Source organism: Antechinus flavipes, chromosome 4 (genome assembly GCF_016432865.1).
Source record: "Antechinus flavipes isolate AdamAnt ecotype Samford, QLD, Australia chromosome 4, AdamAnt_v2, whole genome shotgun sequence".
Classification (NCBI taxonomy): Eukaryota; Metazoa; Chordata; class Mammalia; order Dasyuromorphia; family Dasyuridae; genus Antechinus; species Antechinus flavipes.
The window spans coordinates 373833163-373844244 of record NC_067401.1 but is presented as its reverse complement, the minus strand read 5'-3'; the positions used below and the strand labels follow the sequence as shown (position 1 = coordinate 373844244).

At 38.4% G+C, this 11082-nt stretch overlaps 1 protein-coding gene across 2 annotated transcripts in view; it reads left to right on the top strand.

Annotated features, from left to right (window-relative positions):
* The first annotated feature begins 4529 nt into the window (after positions 1–4529).
* RPS6KC1 (ribosomal protein S6 kinase C1) overlaps positions 4530–11082 on the top strand; it is a 213771-nt gene continuing 207218 nt past the window's right edge. For both annotated transcript variants that reach the window (XM_051998401.1, XM_051998400.1), the window contains exon 1: positions 4530–4793. In XM_051998401.1, the coding sequence (XP_051854361.1) occupies positions 4689–4793 (105 nt within the window). In that variant the 5' untranslated portion in view covers positions 4530–4688. The remainder of the gene's footprint in view (positions 4794–11082) is intronic.

Sequence of the window (11082 nt, the reverse complement as noted above, 5' to 3'; positions counted from 1 at the left end):
AAATTATTAGAAGATAAGGCCAGCCTATTATATTGTCACTGTAATGCCGGAGAAACTGAGGCAGGAGAGAGATTAGAGAGGTTTAATATTTTATTAATTGGAGAGTAAGATTGACTGGACAGGACTCTCGTCTCAGATTATCCAGTCAGACAGAGATAAGTATACTGGGACCAAGGAATCCATATTGGTCCCAGGGCTGGAGGACCCAAAGAATCCAGCGTCCAGCATACAGCTGCCAGATGCCATTCTCCAGCAATGAATGGAAGAACCCCAACTTCTTAAATACCTTTTTGGAGACAAAGAAGAGAAAGGGAGGGAAAGTTTTTTATCAGGGAGGGGAAGCCATAAAACCTAAAAATTCCAGAGACAAAGAAGTAAAGATATCATGGGTTATCTTGGAATATTCTAAAGGAATATTGTAAATCCATAAAAGAGTCAGGAGAGCTACTCTTTTATCTTGCTAATTTATAACCTGAGAGCGAATAATCCTTAGTTTTACTGGGTCAGAGACAGAACAGTTAAGGTAACTGAGACAGGGAAACTGAGTCAGGACAGTTAAAGAAAACTGTGGCATAACATCACAATCTTATAAATTTCAGCAATATTCTTTTTTTTTTTTTAACTTCATGTTTATAGATTGAAGGGTTCTCATCTTTTTTATTTGAAAAGATCAAGCTAATATTACATTGATTTTTTTTACTGTATTGATTGTATAATGTAATTGATTTTCTACTGTATTGATTTTTATAATTGAGTCTGCATCTGCTAGAAGCCACATTTCTGTGACCTTGAGTTGAGCTCAGGAATTTAGCTTTCCCTCTGAATTAAAATTATTATGAAAAGAAAATTAGTCATCTCTCATACTTATAGCTTCTGGGATATTTCCAGGATATCTGTTAGCTTCTAAAGTTAACTTGTTACCATTCCCATAAGATATATTGCCTGTCCTTGCCTCTCCTTGCACAATTAAGGGAGTTGTAAATCTCTTCATAGGAGATAAGAAGTCTGGTAGCTTTGATCTCTCAGCAAAGATTATAAGATATGGATGAATCTCATAAATCAAATAATGTTTCTTAACTGTCAGAGAGGGATGGTTACTAGACCTCTTTCCTTGATGTAACTAATTATATTGTCCTCACCCCCAAGAAGTTGTCTATCCTGTAATCAATTGAATTGTCTTTCCCACCTATCCAACCTATTCTTTGTTCTCTTATATTTCTCCAAGTTATCTGAAAGATAGGAAGCCTTACCTTGATATCTTTGATTATTGGGAAGCCATTGACTTATTGATTACTGTTAGCCTAATCAATAAATTGATCATGCTCGGAAACTTGCCTCTCAGTTTACCTTAATTTTCAAATGTTATGACTTTATCCTTATATAGTAGCCCTTCCAATGCCTTAATTATTCTAATTGTCCTTTTTTTTTTTTTTTTTTTTTTTTGTAACTTCCCTGATAGAATGGAAACTTCTTGATGGCAGGATCTGTTTCAGTTTGGTTTTGTATTACCAGTACCTAATCCTAAATATGTTCTTGTCATATAACAGATGCTTAGTAAATGCTTGAAGAACTAATTGAATAATACCTTCAATTCTGTTACACATTAAATGAGGGGGTAGTATCTAAAATTGAATATCTAAGAGGTAGCCTACTTGTGAAAAAGTAGGACACTGCTTTCTATTCAGTTTCCAAATTAAAATTATTTTTCTTATGTATATGGAGTTAGGATTCTTAGCTCACTATGATTATCTTACAGAGAGGGGAAATGTCTAAGTTCTTCCTTGGTGATTCAGGCTGATGATGGGAGCAGGACACAGATAAGAGAGAATAGAAACAGTATCTTTTCTCGAAACAATACAGGCATTGTTGTTCTGAGTCTGTTCATTCATTTCTCCAGATCAGTATCATTTCTGATGGGAGCACTTTGTGATGTTTCATTTAAGACTGTAGTAATTCGCTTCTATAATAGGCACTGCTTTCCAAAGAATAAGAATGCAGCCTAAATAAGCATATTTTCTCTTTAATTACTCATCTTGGAGGTTAATCATGAACTTATTCAATTAAAATTTGAAGTGATTTTTAATTTTTCAGTGCTCCTCATCACATCTACATGTAACAAATTCCAGTTACTGCCCAGGATATTTTTGGTAACATTTTCCCCATAGTAATTCATTCAATAGTATAGACATCTAAGCTCCTTATTTATGCTGTTTACATATGTGTACATGTGAAGAGGGAACCGCAAACCTGAAAATCCTTAAAGGAGAAAACTTCCTTCAACTCTGCCTCAGTGAGGGACTCCACCCCAAGTACAAACAGTTTCATCTTTGTTATCTGGGTGGGGTCTGTTCAGTCCCAAAACCCATTGAATTAAATTCAAATTCTAGCCCTAGCTGAAACCCATCAGGGACTCCACCCAAGAGCCAAAACCTCCTATTATAAGAGCTAAACTAAAACCCTCTCATTGCAGAGGTTCCAAACATGCCAGCTATACCAAGGAGCTTCTGCCCACTGGAATGCTGTTTCCAGTGCTTTCTTCTCTCTACCCTCCACCTATTTCCTTAACTAGACTTGAACCTTACTTCCAATCCCCATAATAAACCTCTTCTATCAATCTAGGTTTTCGGGTCTGTAAATTCCTTTACAGAGGACCTCTGAGCCGCCAGAAAGGGAATCCTCAGAACTCCCTACCCTTGCGCAGCCACTAGACCTTGTTTAACTCCCTTGCCACCAGAAACCCTAATTTCATTTGGGTACCCCAAATCTAAACCTCATCACATGTATGTATCTCTACCATTAGAAAAAATAAGCTTTTTGCCAATAAGAATTGTTTCATTCTCTGTACTTGTTTTTCCAGTGTCTACCACAATGATTGCCTGAAGTAGGCACATAAATGCTTCTTAATTGACTGGAAGCATAGTTAAGGAACAAGGCATAGTTTTCATTTACATAGTGCTTTATGGTTTACAAGATTTTTCACAAATATATTTCATTTACTTTCTCCCAGATAATAGTAATGATGATGGTAACAGTGAAAATGAGAGGTGTGAGATTGGGTAGGCCAGGGGAGGTCAGTGTGGCTCTGAGCTTTCAGTAATAAAGAATCAGGTGGTAAAATGCGAATTATGAGTTGTCTCCTGAGGAACAGGAAATATGGTAATAAAACCTGAGGCAGAAAACCTTGGTTCTCTGAGTATCACGTGAGAGACTTGAGGACGAGATAGTCCACATAATCTGTGATGTTTCATGAAGGCAAGCCAGGGGAATGTGCATGGGGGAATCCCACAAAAAGGGGTTTGGGGACTTCTTGAAGTGGGCCAAAGTTTGGCAATTCCAAGTTGACAAGGCTGAGGGGATATTTTGGGGTCTCACATTAACAGGAAGAGGGACCCCATAGTGACCAGTGTGTGGTTCAGAAATGATGAGGGATCACCATTTAATAAAAAAAAGCTGGAGAGATCTCTAGAAGCAAAGTTTATTATACATTCTCCAGAGACTCAGGCGTCCCACCCGTGGAGCAGACAATTGAAGGGAGGAAGCCCCTTCAGGGCAGGGTTAACATCTTTAATCCCTAAGGCAAATATCCCCTCCCACCACTGACCCTCATCCTTATTGGCTGAGGATGTGTGAGCTTCCCAAGAAATTGAACTTGACCAATTTTGACTGAAATAGGGAGAAACTGAAGTCACAGGAGGACAGCAGGAAGGGGACTTAAGTATGCTCTTGACTCAATCTTCAAAGCCCTTCAGGCCTACTCTAACTCTGAAGTAGATGAAGCCTTACTCGATTTTCACAACTATCTTGAAAGATCTCACCTCCTCTCATTCACCAGGAATACTAGTTCCTCCCATACAGACATGGGGTGGGTGGATGGTAACAAAGACAGAGAGAGGATTTAGGCTCATATAGTGACTAAGGCAGAAAGGTTCCTGGGCTTTCCCATTTAAATAAGAGGTGAGGAAATTCCATAGCGAAAAAGGCATGAAGGGTTTTGGGGCTTTTTAAGGAACAAGAGCAGAGGGTTTGGGGTTGTCAGGAGGGAGGGAAACTGTATCACCATGGAGAGGCTCTCACGGAGTGACAAGGTGGGATTCCATGGTAGCAGGCAGAGATTTGGGCTGTCAGAGTGACAAGGGCAGAGCGTATGTGGGCTTTCACAATGATGGGGTGGATGGGAGGTGGGGAGAGAGAGATTTTGTATCACCATGGAAAGACTAATAGTGATGAGGTTGTGGGGGAGATATTGTCATCACGAAGAGGCTCTCTCAAAGGGAATTCTTTGGTGACAAAGGCAGAGGGGATATTTGAGTTTCACAGTAACGGGTAGGACCCTCGCAGGATCGGAGGCACGGGGATATTCTTAACGCCTCCCGACTGGACTTCCGGTTCGGGTCAAGGTCCGGTGGTTCCGGACTTAAGCCCAGGAGCCACTCGCGCCGACTGCCGAGGCCCGCCCCAGTCTGAAGCCGACTTGACTCCGGAAGTGGTTTTCCCAACCCGGAAGCGGAGTAGCCCAGAAGTCGCGCGCACTAGGGATGCCCAGGATCCGCCTTCCGGGGCTCCTCCTCCTCCTTCGCGGTCTCCTCGGGGCTGTGCCGGGAGGGCGGGCAGGAAGCTGGCCAGAGATGCTCTGATGGTCCCGGGCGGACTGTGGCGGCGGCGGCGGCAGCCGTGACGGCGGCGGGAGGATGTCCTCTCCTCGGGAGCGGGCTGCGGAGCTGGCGCGCTTCTACACAGTCACCGAGCCTCAGCGGCATCCGAGGGGGTACACTGTGTATAAGGTTACCGCCCGGGTGAGTGAGGCCCCGGGCGCGGGGATGCGGGACAGATGGAGAATCGCGTGTCTGGCGGGGGCGGCTTTTGAGATCCTGAGAGTGCGGGAGAAGGGCGGGTATATGGCCCAGGGTGGGGCTCAGGCTGCAGCCGACAGGTGCTGGGGAGGTGGGAGTGGGGGTGGGACCCGATGGAACCACCGCGGTGACACTTCGCACCCCGCTGACTGCGCGTCCCCAGTGCACCCGGCGTCCTGCGTGGGTTTTTGTACGTGTGCCTTGTCCCTGTAAGCTCCGTGAAAGCGGGGACTGTCATATTTTGTTCCTCCCCTACCTCCTCCCCACCGGTGCCTTGAATTGGGCAAGTGCATGGTTGTGTCCGTTTGTTGAATGAATGAAGGAGTTTTCTGGAGATTTAGCTGAGGCAGAATGTGTAGCAGTGAGCCAGGGAGGGTGGGGACAGGTGACCGAGATGGGATAGGCTGCCCTAGCTTCAGGTAAAGCATCGCTGTTGTCAGAAACGGAAGCTTGGAGTGCTCCATGCCCCAGTGGAGTCTCCCAGGTGCCTGCAGGTGTGCTTCGTTGTGACACGCTGAATCTGATCCCAGATTACACTCCTCATTCAACATGCCTATTGGTGTAGCACTGCCCAGGTTCTAGAGCCATACCAACTTTGGACAAGGTGTTGCCTCTGCCATTAGGTAGCTACAGTCTGCGTGATGAGACACAACCACAAATAACTCTTAGTGTGCAGTATTACATGCTAAGTGCAATAGAATGGTGGTCTATGTGTTCTCCAAGAGGAATATTGCATTTTTCTCTGTAGGAGTGAAGTGATTCTCCTTATTGTAGAAGGCTCGTTTTGTTTGAAATCTTTATACTTTAGTGAAGTTGATTTTTGTGACAGATACGAAGGAATCAGGTGTCTTGTTATGTAAAGTTGAACCTAGAAGAAGGTTCTCAGCATCAGATATTTATTGAATGTCTTGTGCTCAGTATTCTGTGAGGCATTTATATATTTCACTCTTCGTTAGAGATGGAGAAAGTAGAGGTTTCTGCGCCTTTTCAAGTTTGTGTGCATATATACATACATATACAATACCAGCAGACACATATACATAAATATGATATATATATTCACTTATATAATACCTGGATACATATAAAGAAGTTAGGCAATTTAGGGTAATACATATTATTTAAATAATATATTACCTTTCAAGTGTTACTTAAAATCGTATAACAAAGATAGACTAATTTTTTCAAACTAGTAATTATACTAAGTATATGCTAATTTAAAGAAAAGAAATCACTGATACTTGGAGTAGTCAAAGAAGACTTCAAGGACAAAATCAAGCTCGGGTCCTACTGAGCGTATGGAGGGTGGAATAATATATGGATATATAGAGAATGGAAGAGTAGGTACAGAGCATTGATGGGTAGAATGGAAAGATTAGGTTTTTGGGGAGATGTTTTATGTTGAGTAATGAAAGATTTGCTGTACTTGGGAGCCTTGTAAGAAAACATTATGAGGTGCTATTTCATGATTATACAGGACATTTTGTAAGATTAGGGGGATCCATAAATCACTACTAAAGAAACTAATTTCTAGAATATAAGGAGACTTATAGTTGTCAGTTTTTTATGTCCTATCTGGTAACATTACCAATTAAATGTTTAATTACTTACATTCTCTGTTCCCCCCATCAAAGTCCTATTCTGTTGTCTTCTTGTGGAACGGAAGTGACCTTGGAGGAGGTCATGCAATAAAAAAGCTCCTCCTAAGCTGCAAAGGCTTTGAGTATGAGCCTAACCAGATATTACATGGCTTTTTTTCAGATACCAACCTAGCTAAATTTGGACAAGCTCATTACAGTGGTGAATATTATTCTACTACAGCAATTTAGGAGCTCCTTTATTAAGATGTTAGAAGGGTTAGAATTTGCATCAATGGAGGAACCATATCACTGATGAAATCATAGCTCAATATGAGCTATTCAGGTGAATGATTAAAACTTGTTCTTTTCTGATATAAGATAGGATAGGTTTACAATCCAGAACTTAAATATTTGTACCCGATAGGCAAAGCTTTTTTTAACTTTGTCAAATAGCTAAGTTGTAGGGATTGTGAAATTATGATTATCAGTAAATGTTTGATTTATATATCTATTTTATACATCTACATATCTGGGGTTGTTAAAAATTTATCCAGTGAAAAGGGATTGGAAAAAGTTTGACAACACACTGTAATAAGGAACTCTTCATTACAAAAATTTTTAACATAAATTAAAAACATAATAATAAATATTATATTAATACTCCCTGAATTAATATTTTGTTCATATTTGGACCATGGAACACTAAAACAAAGAGATTTTAGCAATCCAGAAAGCCTGATTTGTGCTGCTGGAATGATTTGAAGTGGAAAATAGCTTATAATAGTTTCCTTCTCCTGCCCTGCTGTGATATGTATTTTATTTATTTTTTAAGATTTTGACTGACTTTTCCATTGGTAAAGTTATTAAAATATTTAGTCCAGACAAAATTAACTTTTTGTTTTGTTTTTTGTTTAGGCAGTTGGGGTTAAGTGACTTGCCCAGGGTCACACAGCTAGTAAGTATTAAGTGTCAGAGGTCTTATTTGAACTCAGCTTCTTCTGACTCCAGGGCCATCTACTGTGCCATCTAGCTGCACCTGATAAAAATAACTTTTAAAATAAATTTCCTTTTTTGGAATTGTGACTTTAAAGTTAACCAAACTTTATGCCTTTTGATCCAGCCATATTAATACTAGTAACTCAGTGAACAAAAAAAGAGCAAAAGGATCCAAACGTACAAAAATATTTATTGCAGTTCTTTTTGTAGTAGCCAAATATCAGAAAGTAATGACATACCCATATACTGGTGAATGTCTAAACAAATTTATGTATATGAATATGGTGGAGTATTGTTGTTTCATAAGAAATTATGGAATAATTTCAAAGGAGACTGTTAAAAAATGAATTGATGCTGTTCTGAACTGAATTAGTTTCACTGAAGTAAGCAGAACTAGCAGAACAACTTCCTTTCTTCTTCCCTCCCTCCCTTCTTTCCTTCTTTCCTTCCTTCTTCCTTCCCTTTTTTCCTCCCTCCCTACCTCTCCCCCCCTCCCTTCCTCCCTCCCTTCCCCATATAGCATCATGAACCACAAAAAATACATTTTTTCCCAAATTACATGTAAATATAACTTTGAACATTCATTTTTGTAAGAATTTAAGTTCCAAATTTTCTTTTCTCCATTTTTTCCCCTTACCTCTCCCCTCCCCAAGGCAGCAAGCAGTTTGATAGAGATTATACATGTACAGTCATTTTAAACATATTTCCATATTAGTCATTTTGTGAAAGAAAAATTAGAACAAAAGGGAAAAAAATCTCTAGAAAAACAAATACACCAAAAAGATAAAAATAGTATTCTTCGATCTGAATTTAGTTTCTATAATTCTCTCTGGATGCAGATGGTGTTTTCCAGCCCAAGTCTGTTGGAATTGTCTTAGTTTTTAAGTATTACTGAGAAGAGCTAAGTCTATCATAATTGATCATCAAAAATTTTGCTATTACTTTGTATAATGTTATAGGAGAACAATTTATGCAGTGACAGTATTATAAAGAAAAAGTATTTTGAATGATTTTTAAATGCAAAGATAAATTATAAGTCCAAACGATTAGCTATGCCAAAGAGGTGATGAATTTCAAATGCAAAATAGACATTCATTTTTAAATGTGGCCAATGTGGAAATTTATTTCACTGTACAATATCTTTTTGTTACGAGAGTTTTTTCTTTCTCTTTAAAAAATTGTTCAGTTACGGAACTAGTAGGGAATGATAATTAATGTTTGTAAAATAAAATGAAAAGTAATTGTTAATGTTTTTAAACAGGTTTCTTTGAGTGGTGAAAAACATTTTTCCTTTGGAGAATTAAGTAAAGAAGTGCTCCCTTGAGACTATCACATGAAATAAATAATCAAAGCAAGTTGAAGCTTGCACATATGTGTGTGTATCTCTCAGTGTATTATACCTAAACTTATAACTTCAGATGATATTCTCCAGATTCTTAGTCCTTGCAGTATATTTCTGTGGAATAGGTCTCAATGATTCACCAAAGTAGCACATTCTTCTGTTTTAGGTAGTAACATTGCTTTTCTCATTTTGTCTTGTTTTAGATTTCTTCTATTTTCTTTTTTTTTTTTTTTTTTTAATTTTTTTTATTTTTTTTTTAATTTTTTATTTAATAATTACATTATATTGACACTCATTTCTGTTCCGATTTTTTTTTCCCCTCCCTCCCTCCACCCCCTCCCTAGATGGCAAGCAGTCCTTTATATGTTGGATATGTTGCAGTATATCCTAGATACAATATATGTTTGCAGAACCGAACAGTTCTCTTGTTGCGTAGGGAGAATTGGATTCAGAAGGTATAAATAATCCGGGAAGAAAAACAAAAATGCAGATAGTTCACATTCGTTTCCCAGTGTTCTTTCTTTGGGTGTAGCTGCTTTTGTCCGTCATTTATCAATTGAAACTCAGGTCTCTTTGTCAAAGAAATCCACTTCCATCAAAATATGTCCTCATACAATATCGTTGTCGAAGTGTATAATGATCTCCTGGTTCTGCTCATTTCACTTAGCATCAGTTCATGTAGGTCTCTCCAAGCCTCTCTGTATTCATCCTGCTGGTCATTTCTTACAGAACAATAATATTCCATAACATTCATATACCACAATTTACCCAGCCATTCTCCAATTGATGGGCATCCATTCATTTTCCAGTTTCTTGCCACTACAAACAGGGCTGCTACAAACATTTTGGCACATACAGGTCCCTTTCCCTTCTTTAGTATTTCTTTGGGATATAAGCCCAATAGAAACACTGCTGGATCAAAGGATATGCACATTTTGATATTTTTTTGGGCATAATTCCAGATTGCTCTCCAGAATGGTTGGATTCGTTCACAACTCCACCAACAATGCATTAGTGTCCCAGTTTTCCCGCATCCCCTCCAACATTCATCATTATTTTTTCCTGTCATCTTAGCCAATCTGACAGGTGTGTAGTGGTATCTCAGAGTTGTCTTAATTTGCATTTCTCTGATCAATAATGATTTGGAACACTCTTTCATATGAGTGGTAATAGTTTCAATCTCATCCTCTGAAAATTGTCTGTTCATATCCTTTGACCATTTATCAATTGGAGAATGGCTTGATTTCTTATAAATTTGAGTCAGTTCTCTATATATTTTGGAAATGAGGCCTTTATCAGAACCTTTAACTGTGAAAATGTTTTCCCAGTTTGTTGCTTCCCTTCTAATCTTGTTTGCATTAGTTTTATTTGTACAAAGGCTTTTTAATTTGATGTAATCGAAATTTTCTATTCTGTGATCAGTAATGGTCTCTAGTTCATCTTTGGTCACAAATTTCTTTCTCCTCCACAAGTCTGAGAGATAAACTATTCTATGTTCCTCTAATTTATTTATAATCTCGTTCTTTATGCCTAGGTCATAGACCCATTTTGATCTTATCTTGGTATATGGTGTTAAGTGTGGGTCCATGCCTAATTTCTGCCATACTAATTTCCAATTATCCCAGCAGTTTTTATCAAATAATGAATTCTTTTCCCAGAAGTTAGGGGCTTTGGGTTTGTCAAACACTAGATTGCTATAATTGACTATTCTGTCTTGTGAGCCTAGCCTTTTCCACTGATCCACTAATCTATTTCTTAGCCAATACCAAATGGTTTTGGTGACTGCTGCTTTATAATATAATTTTAGATCAGGTACAGCTAGGCCACCTTCATTTGATTTTTTTTTCATTAGTTCCCTTGAGATTCTCGACTTTTTATTGTTCCATATGAATTTTGTTGTTATTTTTTCTAGATCAATAAAATATTTTCTTGGAAGTCTGATTGGTATAGCACTAAATAAATAGATTAGTTTAGGGAGTATTGTCATCTTTATTATGTTCGCTCGGCCGATCCAAGAGCACTTAATATTTTTCCAATTATTTAAGTCTGACTTTATTTGTGTGGAGACTTTTTTATAATTTTGCTCATATAATTCCTGACTTTCCTTTGGTAGATAGATTCCCAAATATTTTATGGTATCAACAGTTATTCTGAATGGAATTTCTCTTTGTATCTCTTGCTGTTGGGTTTTGTTGGTGATGTATAAAAATGCTGAGGATTTATGGGGATTTATTTTGTAGCCAGCTACTTTGCTAAAATTATGAATTATTTCCAATAGCTTTTTGTAGAATCTCTGGGGTTCTCTAGGTATACC